Source organism: Aulostomus chinensis, chromosome 13, assembly GCF_037954235.1.
Source record: "Aulostomus chinensis isolate RoL2024-O1b breed Wild chromosome 13, RoL_Achi_v1.0, whole genome shotgun sequence".
In the NCBI taxonomy this organism is placed as follows: domain Eukaryota; kingdom Metazoa; phylum Chordata; class Actinopteri; order Syngnathiformes; family Aulostomidae; genus Aulostomus; species Aulostomus chinensis.
This window is the reverse complement of record NC_141332.1, coordinates 6,501,584-6,523,140: the sequence shown is the minus strand read 5'-3', so window position 1 is coordinate 6,523,140 and position 21,557 is coordinate 6,501,584. Positions and strand designations below refer to the sequence as shown.

The 21,557-nt window shown below is 47.9% G+C and overlaps 1 protein-coding gene across 1 annotated transcript; it reads right to left on the bottom strand.

The window, feature by feature from the left end:
- Positions 1–4,164: 4,164 nt before the first annotated feature.
- On the bottom strand, positions 4,165–20,387 carry fmr1 (fragile X messenger ribonucleoprotein 1). Its single transcript, XM_086222843.1, has 15 exons — positions 19,777–20,387; positions 17,231–17,283; positions 17,050–17,143; positions 16,798–16,869; positions 15,983–16,131; positions 15,641–15,734; positions 15,413–15,529; positions 15,121–15,291; positions 14,789–14,867; positions 14,534–14,685; positions 14,330–14,416; positions 12,957–13,191; positions 12,586–12,786; positions 12,287–12,366; positions 4,165–11,436 (listed from the first exon to the last, which is right to left on the bottom strand). Exons 1-15 carry the CDS (start codon positions 19,825–19,827, stop codon positions 11,230–11,232), a joined length of 1,842 nt encoding a protein of 613 aa, XP_086078969.1. The 5' UTR covers positions 19,828–20,387; the 3' UTR covers positions 4,165–11,229.
- Positions 20,388–21,557: the final 1,170 nt, after the last annotated feature.

The following is a 21,557-nucleotide window of genomic DNA, read 5'->3' as shown; positions in this document are numbered from 1 at the left end:
AGACAGTTATACAGTGAAACAGTGAGACACTGAGACAATTAAAAATGAGACAGTCATACAGTGAAAAAGTGAGACAGTGAAATATTGAGACAGTCATACAGTGAAACAGGGAGACCATGAAACAGTCAGAATGTCAGACAGTCATACAGTGAAACACTGAGACAGTCACGCAGTGAAAAAGTGAAACAGTAGACAGGGAGACAGTGAAACAGTCATGCAGTGAAACAGTGAAAAAGTGAGACAGTCAAGCAGTGAGAGAGTTATACAGTGAAACAGTTAGACAGTCATACAGTGAGACAGTGAAACATTGAGACAGTCATAATGTGAAACAGGGAGACAGTGAAACAGTGAGTTAGTGAAACAGTGAGTCAGTGAAACAGGGAGAAAGTGAAAAAGTGACAGTCATACGGTGAACAGTGAAACAGTCATACAGTGAGACAGTGAAACATTGATACTGAAAAAGTGAGATAGTCATACAGTGAAACAGGGAGACAGTGAAACAGTGAGACAGTCAGACAGTCATACAGTGAGACAGTCATACAGTGAAACAGGGATACAGTGAAACAGTGAGATAAACCTAAAGTTAAACAATGACACAGTGAAAAAGTTAAACAGTCACACAGTGAGACAGTGACAGTGAAAAAGTGAGAAAGTCATAGATTGAGACAGTGATACATTTTTACAGTGACACAATCATGCAGTGAGAGTTATACAGTGAAACAGTTAGACAGTCATAAAATTAAACAGTGACAGTGAAAAAGTGACACAGTCATACAGTGAAACAGTCATACAGTGAACAATGAAACAGTTAAACAGTGAGACTGAAACAGTGAGATAGTCATACAGTGAGACAGTGAAACAGTGAGACTGTCCTACAGTGAAACAGTGAGACAGTGAAAAAGTGAGACAGTCATACAGTGAAACAGGGAGACCGTGAAACAGTCACACAGTCATACAGTGAAACTATGAGACAGTCAAGCAGTGAGAGTGTTATACAGTGAAACAAGGAGACAGTGAGCAGGTCATACAGTGAGACAGTGAAACAGTTATACAGTGAGACAGGCATAAAGTGAGAAAGTTATAGAGTGACACATCATACAGTGAGACAGTTATACACTGAGACAGTCATACAGTGAGAGAGTTATACAGTGAGACAGTGACACATCATACAGTGAGAGAGTTATACAGTGACACAGTCATACAGTGAGACAGTTACACAGTGAAACACTCATACACTGAGAGAGTTATACAGTGAAACAGTGAGACAGTTATACAGTGAAACAGTGAGACACTGAGACAATGAAAAATGAGACAGTCATACAGTGAAAATGTGAGACAGTCATACAGTGAAACAGGGAGACCGTGAAACAGTCAGAATGTCAGACAGTCATACAGTGAAACACTGAGACAGTCACGCAGTGAAAAAGTGAAACAGTAGACAGGGAGACAGTGAAACAGTCATGCAGTGAAACAGTGAAAAAGTGAGACAGTCAAGCATTGAGAGAGTTATACAGTGAAACAGTTAGACAGTCATACAGTGAGACAGTGAAACATTGAGACAGTCATAATGTGAAACAGGGAGACAGTGAAACAGTGAGTTAGTGAAACAGTGAGTCAGTGAAACAGGGAGAAAGTGAAAAAGTGACAGTCATACGGTGAACAGTGAAACAGTCAAACAGTGAGACAGTGAAACATTGATACTGAAAAAGTGAGATAGTCATACAGTGAAACAGGGAGACAGTGAAACAGTGAGACAGTCATACAGTGAAACAGTCATACAGTGAAACACTGAGACAGCCATGCAGTGAGACAGTGAAACAGGGAGGCAGTGAAACAGTGAGACAGTCATACAGTGAAACAGTAATACAGTGAAACAGTAGACAGTGAAACAGGGAGACCGTGAAACAGTCATACAGTGAGACAGTCATGCAGTGAGACAGTGAAACAATGAGACAGTGAAACAGTCATACAGTGAGACAGTCATGCAGTGAGACAGTGAAACAGTGGGACAGTCATACAGTGAAACAGTGAAACAGTAGACAGGGAGACAGTGAAACTGTCATAAAGTGAAACAGTGACGCAGTGGGACAGTCATACAGTGAAACAGTGAGACAGTCGTACAGTGAAACAGTGAGACAGTCATTATAACCTGATCCACTATCTAAGACCCTAAATCCACCAGCTCGCATCTGCCAGTCTGCAAACTTCTGACCAGTTACACCAGAACTACCAACGTGGCTCCTCACCTCTAAACCAGCAACATTGAACTGATCCCCCAGCTGGTCACCAGTTAAACCAGTTGCAGCATTCCTGCTGCAGTGCCAAGCTGATCCACTTCAGTTGACCCCCAGCGAGCCAGTCGCTTCACCTTTGAGGTAGAAGATTGTTAAAGCAGATTAACAGCCCCCCGCCGTCATGCCGCACCTCGCGCCCAGCAGCACGTTTTACTGTTTACACCCGGCCATGAAAACGATTGACCAGATGGGTGAAACTTCTCACTCAGCGTTCGCTGTAACTGTGAGTCCTTGGTGACATCACCGCCCTCTCCCACACAAAATCTTGCCTGTTGTTACCCTCTGGCAGCAGCATGAGAACGTATCAGAAGTAATAGTTGAAGATGTACTGCTGCCCTTGTGTGTTACAAGTGTGTATCAGTGCTTTCAAGTGTGTATGTGTGTGTCCTGTGGTCTGGTCCAGGGCAACATGCCATCTCCACTCTGCATCAGGCTCTGCAAGCACAAACAGCAGCCAGCCAGCGTCTGAGAGCAGACGACACCAGGAGACAATCAGAGCATATTCACCAACACACACTGTCTTCAGCTCGGAGGAGGAGGAGGAGGCTTGTGAGTTAACCAGACAACCACACCACTGCACATGAGCAACATGGCCACGGCCTTGATCAGTTCCAGATTCACAACCACATAAAGAGGAATTACAGGCATCTCCAAACTTTAAACACACCACATCCAAATTCAAGCAATTTTCAAGTATTTTAAGCACCTGCGGGAATGCTGGGTGCATTTAGGGGTGTGTGTGTGTGTGTAAGACGACTGTCCAAAACTAGGTCAGACAGAGTGACTGGAGAGAGAGAGAGAGAGAGAGAGAGAGAGAGAGAGAGAGAGAGAGTGAGATTGCAGGACAAGTTAATGAAGAATTCAATGAGCCTGAGGTGTTCGGCTGTACTGAGACTGAAGCACAGCACAGCAACGCCCCTCTACTCAGTTATTACCGTCTTTACTGTTGGTTCAGAGCTTCTATCTCTCCAAATATCGAGTGCCGTGTTAAAAGCAACAGCTGTCACTGATGTCTCCCCCAGACGCTGGGCTGGAGAGGAACACGGCCTGGTAAAATAATCAGAGGTCTCAGCTTTGAGCTCATTAAACTTGCCGTGTATGCTAGAGAATCTGAGGAGTGCATGATATGAATTTTCAATATGTGCCCGTTTTTGGTTTGGTCTGCTCTCACTCCTCTTGGACCAACACAGCGCCACACCTCCCCCACATGGATTTGAATCAGTATTACAGGCTGGAGATGGATAATAATGATTCATCCTGTTCACACGAAAAAAATTACTGGAAAAAAAAACCACACACACACCTCAGCTGCATCGAGCAGTGATCAAAAACGAAAAGTAGAAGAAGCAGGTGCCATGCTGTTGAGTGTTGTGACTTAACTCTCGGAGAGGTTTTATAAAGTGATGATGTCACAGCGCTCAGAGCCGCTTGGCCCATTCTTACTTCCTGTGTGACGTCAGCTGAGACGCTCAGAGGGTCAGATTTGGATCTGAGCTCTGGCACTTCAGTGCTGGAACAAGTGACCAACACTGAAGAGAGAACAGCCGGACTTCAGTCAAATGTTTACCAAAATGTTTGAAATGCTTGATACGTAATTAACTCTCATTTATTAATTCCAGAATGTCATGAAATAAATACGTTTGATTCTTTTAGCAGGGTCAACAACAGCCAAGGAGACGTTTGTGACTCCCCTGCTGCTCAGCGTGGCTGGCTAGCATTTCTGGACAAGCCGAGGGCTTTCATCTCTAAATATTTTCTATGTTTGACACCTCTGGCTTGACCAACAGCCTGCAGGTTGCTGGAACACAAACACCTCAACATCTTTGGACACTCACTGAAGTCAAGGACCAGACAGGATGGAACTTTAGATGATCAACTTTTGTTTATTGAAACTGCTTGCATACAAAATATATTGCACTATAACAGACATGTAAACTTCTCAATGCTAGTAGTTTATACAAAAGGAAACAAACAAAAAAATGCCCCAACAAGATTTACAGCTTTTTAGACGACCCTGGTTTAGCTGTCGACAGAACCGCTTCACTCTGACAGTCTGGGATGAGTCCAGTTAGCATTCGTCGTTATTTACATTCTTCGGATAAATCAGGAGAAACATCTGCTGCAGACTGGCGAGGAACAAAAATGACCCTGTTGGGTCATCATGTTGCTCCCCCCCGTGGCCTAAATGCTCAGTGAGGGATGCAAAACTGTCACGTATGACTGAGGCGTGTGCAAGCCGGCTACCACCAGACTTCAGACTCTAGAGCTCTCAGTGCTGTCCAGGTTTGACAGATGTTCTCGTTTGATGATCAAGTTTTAGTCCAGGTTTGTGAAGAACTTCAGGTTTTAACTTCCTTCACCTGACCACAACTGACGCTTGGCACGTAGCTACAGAAATGGGAATTCCTTCAATTGGAGCGGCTTGGTGAGCCCATCAGGCTGATATCCGGCGCGGAAGATGCTAGGAGAACAAACCGCACTTCAAGAGCTGATCATCAGTTCAACAGCAGAACGAGCTGATGTCCCAGCGGTGCTGCTCACGCTGCCGTGCGGCGTCCCCTCTCAGTTGCTCCCGGTCGGAGACATCTTACGCCACAAGTCCCAGGATGTTTACAGCTTGATGCAGATATGAAAACACACATTAGCATTCTGAGTCTCCGTCATTGTGTTGGGACACCAAATAGTGAAAGGAGTCCCGTGTCTCCAGAGACTCAATCTGCATCCACCGCAGCACAACCTCAGGTGAACTCATCTGAAGAGATTTCTCTCCAAGACAACTAGAAACGCCACAAGCCACGAGCTGGAGGACTGGAGAGGAGCGGCAGCATCACTGCGTCTGTGAGCAGAAACGCCAAGAACGCAACAGTTGCGCTGACATGCGTCAAATCTGCTGAACTGCGGTTTTTGGCTGCATTCCAGCATTTTAGAAGTGTATCACGCGTGTGCTGTGAACCTGGCGTTAGGAGGCACAAGCTAATACACCCACAAGCAGACTGAAGCGCGGTCACGGAGGCAGAAATATTCATCGTCCATCTTTTGGCTCCGGAGCGACGCAACAGGACTGCAACTTTCAAAATGCATCACACTTCTATGTGCACGTGGTTCCCTCCGCCAGTTCTACCGTGCTCGTTTAACCATGGCCAGAACTGTACAACAGGCAGAGGCAGACACGTCAGAGTCAACAACGCACTGCTCATTATCTGTTACAATGGAGCGACTAATAGAAGTCAAAATCTGAGACACACAAGAAAGTCCATGCGTCGATTGGCAGAACGACTAAACAGTCAGTAAATGCTTTCCTGTCTCTTTATCAAAGGAATAAACTGACATGTTGGGAAATATCAAGGCTGAGCTGCAGGACATCAGCACGCATTAGCACAGACATTAGCCTAGCTTAGCCGAGCTAGCATCCAACCACCCGGTCGCACGTTGTACCTGGTTGCTGAAAACACAAACGTGGAACAAGCGGAGGATATTTGACATTTCTGATTGTGTTCAAATAAACCTGACGTGTGCTCCTCGTAGTGACTTTACAGGTGCTTGTAGCTGGTGGGAGACTTCCCATCCGTGTGCCAGGTCGACCACCTGCTAGCAGTAGCTAGCTCATATTTAGCAGACTCAGATTATTTTTTCAGCTTAAAATTCTACTCCAACCAAATTTTTAAAAATGTGATAAACACAATATTACTTTTTTCCCAAGGTTTAAGTTTAAATTTCCTCCTAATCCACCTAAAAACTTTTGTGTACTGTTGGAGGTTGTGTGTCCTCCGTTCACGCCGGCGGTTCAAATTGGGAGAAATCCTTGGAAACGATTCCAGCCACCAGGAGGACTTTGACTCATCACATTATTTTAATACTGTGCACTGGTGATAAATGGGCCGTTGTGGCATGGTGATCACGGGCAGCACTGAGGCCTCCCCAGGCCAGGTATTTCTCCCCCACTCAGGGTGTTTTTAACTCTCAACTTAGCCTTACAGACAAGCAGCCAGCCTGATGGCTCCTGCAACTCCTGCTCCTGACATCAGCGATCTACATCATCGACGGCACCCAGGTTTGCCCACACTTGAATGTCCGTCTGCTGACACATCAGCTGTCAGGAGGATGAGCTACAAAGCCGGCAGGCATCACTTCTCGCCTGGAAGACAAGATTGAGGTTCACAAAACACTTGCCGCAGTTGAATTTTCACTTTTCCATACCCGAGATGGTTTCACATTTTGACTGATCAAGCGCTTCTTTCCTAGTTAAGCTCTGAAGTATTAGAAATATCATCAGTCTTTTACTGAATGTACTTGCCTGACGTCAACCTTACGGCTGAGCCCTGAGCAGACACCTGGGTTATCCTGCCAGGTGAGCTGGAATTCTGATGGGAATATTTCACCTCGACTCGGAGCTCATTAGAGCCAAACGGAGGAGCGAGCGGCCCCGAGCCACCAGGTGAGCGTCGCGGTCCATTCTGGCTGGAGTATTACTTTAAGCTTTCATGCACACGTCAGGTCAATCTCATCCTCAGGGAAAACAACTGGACAAAAGCACTGCTTCCATGGCAACGAGGTCTGGCTTTGTTTAACACTGAAACTGTGTGTCATGTCAGCGGCTCATCTGTGTGTCGCCGTCAGGGATTGTGTTCTCGGCTGGATTTTTCCTCTCAGCTACAAACTAAAAAATAACCCTGTCTTTCTGTGATAAACAGCAGTTTCCAATGTCTGCATCATTACGGATATTTGTCCACACATCATTAAGTTTATTATCAAGAGATCTAGCATTTAACTGATATTAAACAGCAAAAAAGAAATATCAGGAAAAGTGCACATTTGAAACAATAGTACAAATCTTTTCTCAGACAAATAATGACATCATTATATACAGTTTGCCACCTCCCCCCTTCCTTTTTTAACAACACAAAGCAACCCCATACTGTTGATGCTCTACTGACAATACAGAAGTTACTTGAACTTGAGCCTTTTTTAATGCAGGAACTGTAAAAATGCAACCTGGCTGCAGTTGGAAAGATGGCGTAAATTGAAAGCAAAGATCCTAACAGATTAGTGAGAAGGAAATTGACACCAATAATACTTTTATAAAAGAAAAATGAATAAAAGCCTGTTTCATGATTCATTACTCTTGTTACGTAACCGTTTCTAGTGACATTTTCTGAAGGTGAAAGTTCACCGCGTGTCACCGACTCAAAGACGATGTCATCTCATCACTGGCTACTCCTGCAGAAACAGGACAAAGGGACACCCAACAATTCAACTTGCATTCTTCATTTTTAACCACGTCCAAACCTCCTGAATGTCTCTACAATTCATAACAAAGATGTACATGCATCGCAAAACTAGAAATGTACACGGATCTCTGGCTGAACCTAGAAAATCTCTTCACTCCCTTTCTTGTAGCAAGACACAGAGTGAACGAGGGGTTAAATTCAGTCACGTCACTTCACCTCTGGTCAAAGAAAGACAGAGGGCGACAGCGAGTCCACACAAGGTCACGCGAGCTCCACCGGCCCCAGAGACGAAGCCGCCTGGCAGTTAATCGCAGCAGCTCTCCGGCTACAGGCGCCACCACAGCGCCAGCGTTCTGCCCTCTTACAGCACACCTGCCCGCCCAGCTGAGAACAAGCCTGGAGACGCTCCGCTGCCTGTGACCACGCAGGATGAATGAGTCAGTGATGTCACAGTTACCTACTTCACACGGCTGGTCAGCATCCAGTCGTCCCTGATTTACACGTCTTGGCTGTGACACAAGCCACAATCAAAGGCACGTCACAAAGAAGATGCTGAGGTTTCCCTGAGCATTCGCAGCTTTCCGAGTTTGTCTCTCCGACTGGTCCTCATGGGTCTGTTCGCTAGCTAACGACTAGCTAAAGTTGATGCCACAAAAATACAAAACGGTTCGGAGCTATGCTCGCTGACGACGCCCCCAAAGAATCAATCAACATTGAGAGAAATACGCGTCTTGAATGCCTTGCAAGAGTCTGATGAGAAGCTTGATCTCAGTCCTGTGTGTGCAGAGAGGTGTTACACTTCACGCATCCACCGGACCGCCCTGCCAACCACAATGGCGAGCTGTAACACTTCAACAGGCAAGACGCAGCCCAGCCTGGAAGTGCTGGGTTGTTGGCAGGCTGCTGGTACCAACTGGTGAGAGTCCAGCAGCTCCCCCCGCCTGCTGCCGACCTTCATGCTAAGCTAGCTGCTAATCTGCTGGCTTCATGTTGGATGCAGAGATTTATCAATCTTCTCAGCAAACTTTTGCAAGAGTTAAAGGTTTCAAACACACACGCACACACAAATATTCCCCCAAACTATTGAGACGCGAGCTAACGGAGCAGGCCAGTGTTAAACATGCCTCAATTAGAACTCATCTGAACTCTGAAGGACTGAAGTCATCATCCTGAAGGTCACTGGCAGTCGTCTACTCCTGATTTACTGCAAGACGGTAGATTTTGGAGGAAACAGTATTTGGATGCATTATATTTTCATGTAATGTTAAGACTACGAATACTCAGCGAAACCCTGAGAAACATTGTTTTTGCTTTGCTTTTTAATGTTCAAGTGCTTTACTCACATCAGAACAGCTTTCCTTTAGATTCAATAACCGCTATGGTTCATCTTTTAACGATGAACCCAGAAATACTTCCTGCTCTCGTCAGGCGGAGCAACTGCAGTGAGTTTCGATGCGGGACGATTTGGAGCCAGTGAGCATGTAGAGGGTCTTTAGCCGACTCTGCCAGCTGTGGCTCCACGTGTTAATGGTTCAGAAGATGAGAACTCCTCATCTCTCCATGCGGCACACATACAGAGTCAGGAAATCAACAAACAGCAGGTTGGAACACGGTCGGAGACGACCTGCGCCGGTTAGAAAAATAGTCCCTCAGCTACTCGATGTCGATTGTCTGGTCCTCTTTATGTTGAAGTCTTGGTCACGGCGATCAAGTGTGAGGCGGCAAACTTAGAGCAAGCCTTGAAATCTGCACTCTTTGCCAAACCAAAATAATTCAAATTAATTCCCACAGGATGACAAAGTGACCAGGGTGGATGATGGCGGTGGGCAGTGACATCACGCTTAAGTACGAGAGGAAGGGAACCTGCCGTCTTTAAGAGCAGGGTTGGCTCTGAACAGGAACGTGGAGCTGCAAAGACGCTGGTTAACAGCATCCTGAGAACTCATTGTGTTATGCAACTCAACACCACCACCGCTCTGAAGTGCTGGACAGGCAACAGAGGAGCGGTGGAGGGGCCGGCGAGGTTCCGGCTAACAGTAGAAAAAGCAGTCTTCGAATGATCCAAAGTTTACAGCGATGGAGAAGCAGGGATCCAAGGCACTGAGATGAAAACAAGCCTGGCGAGCCTGGAGGCGGCACTCATAACTCAGGCAGATTTGACTAAAACTGGGACATGAGGCCTCAAAAGTAGAAGCAATAGAGTGAGAAGCCCCCAGAGCACAGCGGCGCTCCGAGATCACGGAGCGTGAGAGCCGGATGACGGAGCAGAGCAGGTGGACTACAGCAATAAAGAACACCTGGTACAAAATACATCCAAGCAAGAACAAAATAAGACGTTGGAGGGGGGCAGGGTGGTGGAGAACAAAAAGAACAGCAGCGTGTCGCTGACGAGGCTACACCTCCACATCCAAGCTACATCGACAGAGTCAAGCGGGGCTCCTGGCTGCTTACATCACTTCAAAACATAAACTCAGGTGACAGGTAGGTGGAGCATCCAAGATGTTGAGCTGCTGTAAGCCATCACACCCCCCCCCCCCAACCAGATCTGGCAGCACGTGGATTCTAATGATTGTTGACCTTTAGAGACGAGCGGTGTTCCTGTAAGGTTGCAGGTACGAGCAACTTGCCACGACATGTTTGGAATGGCGATCCTGCCTCAGATCCAGGACAAAAAACAACCCCATGCTGTCGTACTAAAAGTCACTGAGGCTTTGTCAACAAACGGATACTGAGAAGAGCCAAAGCCGTCTTGGAACTGGAATTTCGTCCTAACCCGTAGCAGAAAACGCCTGTAACTGTGTCTTTGCATCGGAGTGCCTTGGATGAGCGTCTCCTACACACGGTTGGATGGATGGATGATGGATGGATGGATGATGGAGGTGCCGGCAGTCAAAGACTGATGGATCCAGTGATGAGACCCGCGTGTGTTCCACAAACGAGCCCAGAGCTGCTTACCTGTTCCTACACCTGGAATCACACTCACCAGGACAGTAGCAATGGGGTGATCAGGGCTCTGAAACAATGCAAATGAAGGAAATCAAACCCTACGCGCCCTCCCCAGAAATCTTACTGTCTGCCACCGTAAAGCTGCGTGTGACTGGTGTGTGCGGAGGTTAGTCTGAGACACCCAAACACATCTGGTTCTCTGCCCTGGGCGGCTCCTGAGAGCAGCGTGGGTGTAGCTCTCGCTAGCCCTGCCCTCAGAGCGCCACAGCCTCCACCGGTGGGACACTCTGAAGCTCACTCCAGCTGCCTGCCGCCGTCACATCGTCTCCACACATCCCCATTCTGAGTGGGACATGAGACAGGAGGGGCGACGGAGGGAAGAGAACGTGTGTATTCTCATGTTGTGCCTCATGTCAGAACGCCAAAACAAAGGGGTGGGATACATAAAAATATTCCAAATTAGATTTTTACAAAAGCTGCATCTGATGGGAGGGGGCGTGCTGGGTTAATGCCTCTGAAGGAGATCACCTTACTCTTCATTTGTCCAAAAGCACAGAAGCAGGAGATGAGAACCCGACCAGATCGGCTGCTCTGAATCCACTACGTCAACTCCCCGGCGCCGCTGGTGGGCGTGTGTGATGCATTCATGTGTTTGACAAAGACAGAGGAAGCCAAAGAGAAAGAGAGTGATGGTTGGTGACCGGTTGCCTGTGTGTGTGTTTCTGATGAGTCTACGTGAGAAAGGTCCTCCAGTGATTTCTCTACGACACCCCATTCACCAGCGGAGGAGCGTCCTGTTTGTCCTTCTTCATCCCTCGTTCTCTGATGGATCGGTGATGATGGCGCACCGTGCCCTCACCGCTGGCGCTGATACCACCCTGGGATGAGGAAGGCCCTCCTCCTCCTCCTCCTCCTCCTCGCCCACCTGACGAGTGCTGCACGCTGCGCTCATTCCCATCCACACGAATCTGTGGGGGAGAAGGAGCCAGTAGACCACCGTCACAGGGGAAGGAGGAATCTGATCAAAGCATTAGAAAGAATCAATCACTGATGTCGGGATTGAGACAAGCTTCTCGTATCAATGCTGAGAGTTCTGCTAGCGATGCCTGTGACCGCGCTGCTTCAGCAGAGTGAACCGGAGCAGCTTTGACGTGGGACTGATCAGCTTCCTCCAGGCGCCCCTCCAGCACGAGCCTCCACCAGACAACGCTGACTGGGGATCAGGCCCGCAAGTCTCACAGCACGCTTGGCTGCACGTTACGATTCAAGAGTGACACGAAGGAGATGGACTCCTGATACGTCAAGCACATGTGAGCTTTGGGAAACTGTATTCACATACATTCAGCTGGGCACCTGGCGGCGCATCGGTTCAGAGCATACCACGAGGAGAACCAGGGTTCCTATTCTGCATGTCACCCCCCTCTTCCTCCCCCTTTCAGGTCAGTCCTTCACTATAACCCATCTAATAAAGCATTTAAATACAAAAAAAAGTCTTTAAAAAAATACAGTTAACTTTCGTTTATCGACCTCAAAAGTGCCCCAACGGCGCAGCTGACCTCAAACCAGCTCAGAGGGGTCAGAGTTCATCAGTGGTGCGACCTCGCTTCAACATACAGCTGTTTGGTTCCAGTGCACTACAGTACTGGGTTGCTCTCTTGGTTCACGCATTATTCCCATTCCCACTGTCCTTGAAGTTCAGAAACAGTGGCAGGAGACTGAATGTACATGAGAACCCAGTTAATTACAGCATTGAAAACCAGCGCACCAGTAGGAAATCTTTCATAACGCCAGCTGGGGACTGGACAGCGCGCTTGCTACCTGTAGGGTGTCCTCCTGTGCTCTCGTCTTGGGGTCTCTGACATGGCGAGGTCTGGGCTCGCTCCACTGCACGTCCTCCCCTAAACCAGGACAGACAACGTCTCAGTTTGTACGAGCGGAATCACACAGCACTGCAGATGTTGTCATACTCAAGCATCATGAGCCTCATTAACGGATTCACTTCTCTTCCCTGGGAGAGAATCCGACGAAATGAACTGAAATTTGTTTTGAGTCACTACTCACCCGTTTCTTTCAACCCCCAAGGACACAATGACAGCCAGACGACAGTTACCGCCTACCTTTATATCCTCCCCCTCCTCTTCCTCTCCCCCCTCGACCCCGCGGTCCTCCGCCTCCTGCTCGCTTCCTCCCGTCTGTCCGTCTGGGCAGGGTCCCGCCTCCCGTCATCAGCTCCTCTGTGGGTGCCAGCGACCAATCGCTGAGCTCCTCTCTGTGGTCTGACTCTGTCTCTGAAGCGTTGGACGCCTCTGAGTTGGTGCCTGAGGGAAGATTAAGTCATTCTGTCTTTTATCCAAATCAATGCGAGCGCTCACAGCATCTGGCAACCCTCCTGCGAGCAGTAATGTTTGAAAACAAGCACCGTTTTAATGAAGCAGGTTGAAATACCATCCATTTAACTCACAATTTAGAAGTAGAGATTTAATTGCACCTGAGGCAAAAGCTGCACCACCTCCTCTTCGCCCTCTCCCACCTCTTCCTCCGCCTCCTCCGTAAGGCTTGCCTCCACCTCCTCCTGCTCCTCTCCCCAGACCTGTTCCATTATCGAACACATAGGTTTTGTCTTTAGGATTTCGAGGGCCCGTCCCCCCTCCACCACCGCCCCCGCCTATCTGTCTCAGCTGCTCATCAATCTGAAGACGCTCCAGACGAAGCTGGTCCACTTCCTGCAGACATGGATGGGAAGAGAATAATGTGTTTACCTGGTTTACATGCACCTGAGACCACCTGTGAAGCCTAACATCTGTGGGCGGCTCTGAGCCAGGTGTCTGGAGTTTCTATCACAAACACCCGGAGAACCACGGCACCGTAGCAAAAGAAGACGTAAAATAGACCAGTCGGCCTCACACTCGTCCCCCGTGACTCCCATCATTTTTAACTTGTGGGTCAAAGGGACGAGAACATGAGAGAAAAGAAAAGACGGACTGTGACTGGGCCACGAGAGCCCGTCAGGTGTGAAGACCCCAGAGGAGGAGCCCGATTCTCTGGAGATGCTCCCACCACTGGTAGGGTGGGTAAATACACCGAAACATCGATGCATGGCAGTTATCCCCTCCCTAATTCAATATCCATGAAGCAAACCCTCTGAGGCAATTCACCTCCTGGTCAGTGGGGGCACTATGCGCAACATTTTTGTGTGATTCGCACTTTATAGATGGAGCCTGCGCGCCACCAAACAACAAAATGGCGATAAAGGCAAGAAGCGGAAAGTCTCTCAGATCAGATGTTCGGACTCATTTTGGGTTCCCCTGGAAATACGGAACACAAGACAAAAGTAAGGTGGTTCCTAAGTTGTGGCAGGCAGAAATAAAGTCCAGTCGTAACACTACGAACTTGAGGAGCCTCTGAAGCAGACACCAAGCAGACGCTCTGCAACGAACACGGACAAAGAAAAAACTGGTGTGTGGTAAATCACAGTTGCCAAGATAGAAGACCGTTTCCATGCACTTTACTTTTCATTTTGATCCAGAGCCGTACTTTTAATTATTTGTGTATTCCTGCTTCTTACTGAATTGATATCGAATCCATACCAAACCGAAACCTAAATAAAGGAAATCGAATCGTGAGCTTCTGAACAAGCCCAGCCCTGGATGGTGGAGTCTCCGTCTCGGTGCGCGAGGTTCACCCGCTGCTCCCTCGTATCAGCACCTCCCCTAGTGGAGAGCTGTGACAGCCGCGCTGCGCCTGCTACAGGACAACGTCATCAACAAGTCCGCAGCGGGCTTTTCATTTTGCGTGACACAAAGGTAACAGATATGCTGTTAAATGATCAAAAACGATGACCTGCTCTTCACTGATACCAACCTTCAGGTAGTTGAGGTGGTAGTCCAGCAGCACTGTGGCGTTGGAGATGCTTTCCTTGGTCCCCACAAACACAAATGGCACCATTCCCTGCAACGCAGATTGGAATCTGAATCAGTGGGAGATTCTGGCTCTGCCGGTGAAGAATTAGCTCTGTGGATTGTGCTATCAAGGCGGAGGTGCTGGTCAGGTTTTGTTTCCACTGACCTCGTCTGCTATGGCCGCTGCCGCCGCCGCCGCCGCCACCGCCGACACTGCCGAGGGCTTTTTGTCATTCTCAGGCTCGATACGCACCCGGACCACACCGGATTTATCAACGACTTCCTGGATCAGCTTGCCATTCTTACCAATAACCTTTCCTGTAGATGCAAAACATCAACAAAAATGTCTGCTGGGGGCGGAACCATCCATCAATGAACCACATCCATGATCTGACTGGTGTTAATCCAGTGATTCTCTCACCTACTAAGTTCCTGGGAACTTTGATGACATCTTCAGAAAACTCCAGGAAACTCCTGGCCATGCGGACAGCATCCTGGTCCTACAACAACCATCAAACCACTGGGCTCTCAGCTCTCATTGCAGTTTTTGAGGGAACAAGCTGTTCTCATCACAGACCTTCTCCAGCTGGGACAGCATCATGGTCATCATCTTACTTTCTCACATTGCTCGCTTGAAGCATTTCAATAAATGACAAGAAGCTTTCAAACCTGTTTGACAGCTTCAGTGTGTGTGAGGTCGCCGCCGGTCGGTGTGTATCTCGAGTATATCTAGATGTGTGTGAGCCATCCTACCTCTCCATAAATGTGGAAGGTGCACGTCTCTTCATCCAGGTCTATATTCGTGACTCCGGGGACTTTACGAGCTTGTTGGATGTTGGCCCCGTGAGTCCCGATGGCCAGACCCATTAAATCATCCCGCACAGCAAACTGTTCATGGAACCGTGAGGCCAGCTGTCGGGAGCTCTGCAGGGACACAACATGGACACATCCACACACGGGTTTATCCCAACACATTTCACACACTTCCTCAAAGCTTATGTGTGTGTGTGTGTGTGTGTGTGTGTGTGTGTGTGTGCGCGCGCACCTCCAGTTGTCTGCTGGCCTCTTCATTCCTCAGGATGAGTGAGAGTTTGGTGCGGAGGCTCCTGAAGTGCATGTCACTCATCATGTTGGCTCGCTTGGTTGTCACCTCGTTCACCGACTGAAAGAACAAACGCACCAACAGTCTAATCACACTGATGTGATGGTGTTTGCAGTCATAAACACGGCGCCTGCGTCTAAGCGGCTAAACACGAAAACATGGCCGACGCACCAGGATGACCAGCTGCTTCTTCTCCGAGTCGTAGGTGACGCTGAACGCTCCAACAGCTTTTTTGAAGTCTTTGTGTGCAGATTCCTTGGAGCACCTGTCAAAAGGTAGTTCCAGATGGATTATAATCTGTTGTTCTCATCAAGACACATTTTGTCTCGCAGCAACCAACACAAGTGGTTAAAGAGTATTCATGTCTTCGAGGCCAGGGCTTGAGGTGCCAGGACACCACAGGGTCTCAAGGGCTAGAACATCAACCACAGAGTGCTGAGATGCACTCGATCCAAGACAACCAACACCACAAACAGCAACGTCCTACCGAGCGCACGGGTATGTCCGACTCACATCTGCCGTAGATCCTCAGGTACGTCCAGCCTGATTTTGATGAAGGTGCTCTTGGTGGCTGGTTTGTTTGGGTTCACCGGCCGTAATCGCTCCAGCGTCACTATCTCGTTTAGCGTTGCGTCGCATGCAGCGTATTCTATCACGTAAAACTGAGGAAACACAAAGACACGAGATGATATCGTCTCAAACTGTACAAACAGGTCTGAAGACATGACGTCCGTGTCAGTACTTTCAAAAAAGGCTGAGTATATATTAGGTCTTATGCACTTCGCTCTGAGCTACGAACTACCAAACGAGAACAGCTCAACTCTTAGTTGCTGCTGTACGTTTCAGCTTAGCCTGAGCCGGCCACTGAAACCCTGCCTCTCAGCTGCCTCCCTGGCCAGGACGCCACTTGTGTGCTGTGCAGTGGAGTCGTGGCCTGACTGAGTCTGTTCTGATTCTCTTCTCATCCAGTGGTTTGCTCAATACTGAACAGGAGGACTGGGACTACACCAGGTGATGCATTTGGAAATGTGCTAACCGATTTTATTGAACAGTTTCTCTGTTGTCTATGTTCAGCCTGCGTCAGCTTCCAGTAACACCAGAAAGTCATGCAGGGGAGAAAAAAAATCTTCATGAAATCAGGACATCTGACAATGAGTGACTGGGACAAAAAGCTCATTTCTGGTCGAGAGGTCACGTTCATTTCACCAACAGCATTGGAGGCTCCCTGACTTCAAGCATCAAATGTTTTCTTTCATTTGAAGTTGAAAAACTGGAACACGAAAGTCTGAGAAAAGCCTCTGGCATGTGCCAGGCGGGCTGAGTCGTACCTCTCCTTTGACCATGCGAACCTTGGCCAGCCACCATCCACATGGCTCCTTGTCATTCGCCCTGGAGTACACCTGCCAACACACACAGGTACAGTCACTCAGTGTATAAATACTGCAGCAGAAACAAAGTCAGAACTGGAATAGACGGACATTAATGAACAGACATCTTATCTTCTAGCTATTTCTAATGAACCGTTCACGTGGCCTTAGAGGAAATAAGACTCAGAAAAACAATTCATTAGTCATGCCCACCTCGACCTCATCGCTCTCATTTATCTCCTTGCAGAAGCCTGTTGGAGGAGGAAATCTCACATCCTGGAATGGAATCTGACGCTCCGGCTGCCAACTGGTCAAGAACGACACATTCATTTATTTCCAGACAAAAACTGAAAACATCTTAGTTGAGTTTGTTGAGAGTTTTTTCCTCGCTTACTTGTTTTCAAATGCCACAGTGACCGATCCTTCGAGAACGTCCTTCACAAAGGCCTAGAGGAGGCACAGAGGTGAAACAACAGTTACAGGCGGTAGCTCGTCAGTTGGCCTCAGGCCTCAGTTGTGTCAGGTTGTACACAAAGTCTATTTGTGTACGTCACGTGTAGAACGCAGTACAGGTCATGCCTTGAAGGAAAAGACGGAGACAGAGTGCCTTGCCTATGGGTTACGCCAGCCTGGCATGAACCAGTAAAATCAGGCAAACGGTTCCTAAAGGAAAGGGGGGACTTCTCAAAACCCCCAGCGATTCAAGGACACAACACAGTCTTTAAAGGGACAGTTCACCAAAAAATGTAAATTCATTCATCATGGACTCGCCCTCGAGCTGATGGAACGTCAGGAGAAATATTTTAGACCACGAAACCCTAACCCTGTGACATAAACATACTGATAACTGTCTCATCAGTATGTCATGGCGTTAATAATGAGGATGTTATGGTGCCTATTAGGGGTGTTTCGAAATTTTGCGCCATGAAATTTCACGAAATAAAAAAATGACGACAAAATTCAAAGACGCATGAAATAAAAATCAATGTCAAAAACAATGAATCGCGGCGCCGCACACCACTACACTGATGATGTTTGACCCTCTGTCCTACTGTATACACACACTACAAGAGGGAGAAGAAGAAGAAGAAGAATTATTTTGGCTCCCCTTGTAAAAGACGAGTGATGTGTGTGTGTGTGTGTGTGTATGTATAAAATGTGTTTATATGTAGTACCAAATATTGTTTTTTCACAGCGAAGATCATTTTATTTTGTACTGAAGCAGTAAAAACTTGTATGTCTGCATATTAAGGTAGAAAATAAAGAATGTTTGATTTTTGCATTTCTGATTTTCTTTAATCTGTATTTCCTATCGTGAGTATTTTGTATGGCGAGCCCTGTTTCGTACTTCATATCGTTTTGTGAGTGGACTATTTCCTTGCACCCCTAGTGGCTGCACCTCCCCGCAGGCAGTAGCTGTGCAGCCCTGCATTTCTTTTTCAAATGAATTGAAGAAGGATGACAGTGGCGCACACTTGTTCAGCCACTTCACATAAAACTGAACCACTTTCTGCTGGCACACCAGACCACACCTCATATCCAAGAATACCCAATGGAAGGGGGTGAACAAAGGTGTACTAGGGTTCTAGGGGGGATCGGTGGTACTCACCCAGCCAATACTGCACATCTGTAACTTGCTATTTGCAAGATACAACATGCTCAAGTAACATTTCAAGTTTATATTATGAATGTGCATGTATGTGCACACACATATATAGAGCCCATCATAGGGTCTTATACAGATGTATGTGTTCCATACAAAGTTTCTCCCAATCTGTCAGAAAGGCTGTGCAAGCAGTTCCTCAGTACATGAACTGGTAGCAGCGTTTCATCATCCAGCCGCTCCACTGCATCAACGTTCATTGTTCTGATGATGAAGAAACGCATTTCTGTGGACAACAAAAAGTTCATCTACTTTTAACTGGTTCAGCGTGAGAGTAACTGCTAAATAATACAGTAGCAATCAAAGTGATTCAGATTAATTTAGTTTCACTTTCATACTCAGGAAAATGCTTTTCTCCATCCAGAGCTGCAGCAGACTCAGCGCAGGTAAACTGGATTATCAAGGCACAGCTCCGACCTGCAGCACCGTCAAATTGCTTTCTAATGGCTGTAATGAACATTCAGGTCATTCATTTTCCTTTCCAAAGTCCAGCGGCTGCGTGCTTTTCCTTCTAGAAAGATTAAACAACTTGCGAGCCATCACATTTCAACCTAAGCGTAGCTCTGCAGTCAGTCCAGTGTGGCTGACACTCGTGGATCATTCAGAACCAGAAACTCGCTCCCACCTGCAGTGGGTCCGTGCTGGTTCCATTCCTTGTTATCAGCTTTCTTCCTCAACTCATGAAAGGTATTTGCTGGCCACACGACCGGTTTACACTCAAATCACAAGCGCCCAAACATTAGTGGTCATCTTTGCTTCCTCCCTTCCATTCATCTGACTTTCCTCTTTCCCTCCTCACCTGAGCAGAGAATCCCAGTGCCCTGCACCCAGGCTCTGACGTCAGTACCTATAACTCTGATACTCTGTCCCAACACTTCCTGGCTGCTCAGCCCGAGATCATCTGCTGAAACACATTCTACACATGATGGAGCTGTGAGTCTACAACCCCAACCCCTGCAGCTGACACGCTCCAGCACCGTCACGTCCATCACGTCCCCATCCCCGCTATTAACACAACGGTGGCTTGAGTTTCGCCGCCAAACGGTCTCCTCAACACAACCACTCAGAGTCCAGCTGGGACGGTAACAGCAGCTCTCTCCCAGGTTTTCTGTTGAACATCTCTCCAGCCTCCACGTCCCGGCGGAGGCTGGACAGAAGCGCGGAGGCCCGGAGACACCGAGCAGGTAACGACATTTCCTCTCCGTGACAGCCGAACCTTTGTACACCGTTACGCTGCTGACAGTAACGTTGATGCTCAAAAAAAGTCACAAACTTACCTTGTAAAAGGCCCCGCTTGTTCCTCTGACTTCCACGACGAGTTCATCCATGACGCAAGTTACCACCGCTCGCTAGCTAGCCAACTACTGTTAGCGGCGCGAGCTGCTAGCTAGCTGGCTAGCTGGCTAGCCTGACGCTAGCCAAGACAGGGCTTGCTATCGCTGGTTTTGCTTGCTAGCCGAAATAGCCTGCTAGCTGGATGCAAGAAGCCCAAAATTATAAAAGCCCGAACTGGTATTTCCAGTCTTGCACTATCGTTAAATCTTAATTTTCCTTTGTGCGATTTTGCAAATCCGAATGTAAGATATCGTTCAATCAAGAGCGAACCATATATTATGTGTCTTGTGGCAGCTAGTTGTGTTAATGTTATGTGATTAGTGGTGAAGCAGCTATTGCTGTTGCATCCTCCATGTGACGTCTGCTCTCTCTTCCTCGACCGAAGCCCTCAGGTTGGCCGGGCCCGTGTCAGCCTGCTGCTGCCCCCCGCAGGAAGAACGGAGGAACAACACGTTTTCATTTAGAAATCTAGCGATTGTCTTTATCCTGCAGAGAACTTCTGATTGTCCAACTCAAAATAAAAACTACAAAGATGTCCTGCTTCATAGCTCAGACAAGCATCGGTATTCAAGTTCCATCTGTTCCATCCTCTCCATCCTCCCGTTGCTCCACCTGCTCACGTCCCCGTCTGTCCATCAGTCTCTCCTCCTTTCTCTCCCTCTTTATCTCTGTCCCTCTCTTTCCTTCTGTCTCTCTGTCTTCCTCCATTCTCTGTCTTTGTCTCTGTCCATCAGTCTCTCCTCCTTTCTCTCTCTCTTTATCTCTGTCCCTCTCTTTCCTTCTGTCTCTCTGTCTTCCTCCATTCTCTGTCCTGCTCTCCTGCTCTCTCTCTGTCCCCACTGATCCTGGATCTGCTCCACCTTCCTGCTGGTAAAGGAAGGTTCTGGTGGCTGCTGTTGCAGGATGTGCTTGCTGATGGAGAATTGTTTGGTGGAGGTTCATTGAAGGAGGGAGGTGCTGGACCTGCTCTACTTGGACAGAGTCAGGACAGAACTTTGGTTGGGGTTTGGTGACACACAAACAAACCTGACTGGACTCTTCCTCTAGATTCATGCCAAAGTTTACTTGACATTTTAGCCTTTTTGGAAACACGTACAGATATCATCCTGGTACCTGTATTGACACCCCCAGGAAGCCCTCCGCTGGGGGGCTCCAGCACCTCAGACAGGTAACATACAATATCCTCCTTTCTCACACCTTTAATTTATTCATCCATCCATCATCGATCCATCCATCCCTCCATCCATGTTCAGGGTGGTGGGGGTGGAGCCTATCCCAGCAGCCTTCCCCCTGGACAGGTCACCAGTCCATGGCAGGGCCAACACATAGAGACAGACAACCATTGGCTCTCCCAGCCACGCCTACTGTCAATTTAGAGTCTGGATTAACCTGGTCCCTCTTGATGTCTTTGGACTGTGGAGGAAGCTGGAGTACCAGAGAGAACCCAGCAGGAACAGGGAGAACATGGAGACTCACCCAGAAAGACCCCGTGCTGCAGCCGGGGCTCCACCCACAACCTTCTTGCTGGGGGGCCACCGTAAGGACCACTACTCCACCATGCAGCCTCCTGAACCATTCAATCATTGATAAGTTGTTAATTACATTTGAATCTGTTTGATGATCTTGTGTGTTTGTAATCATGTTTTTTTGAATATATCATCCAAAGACCCGTACCGGGATCAGCAGGTTCTCTGAGAAAGTACCTGGAGTAACGGCACAAGAG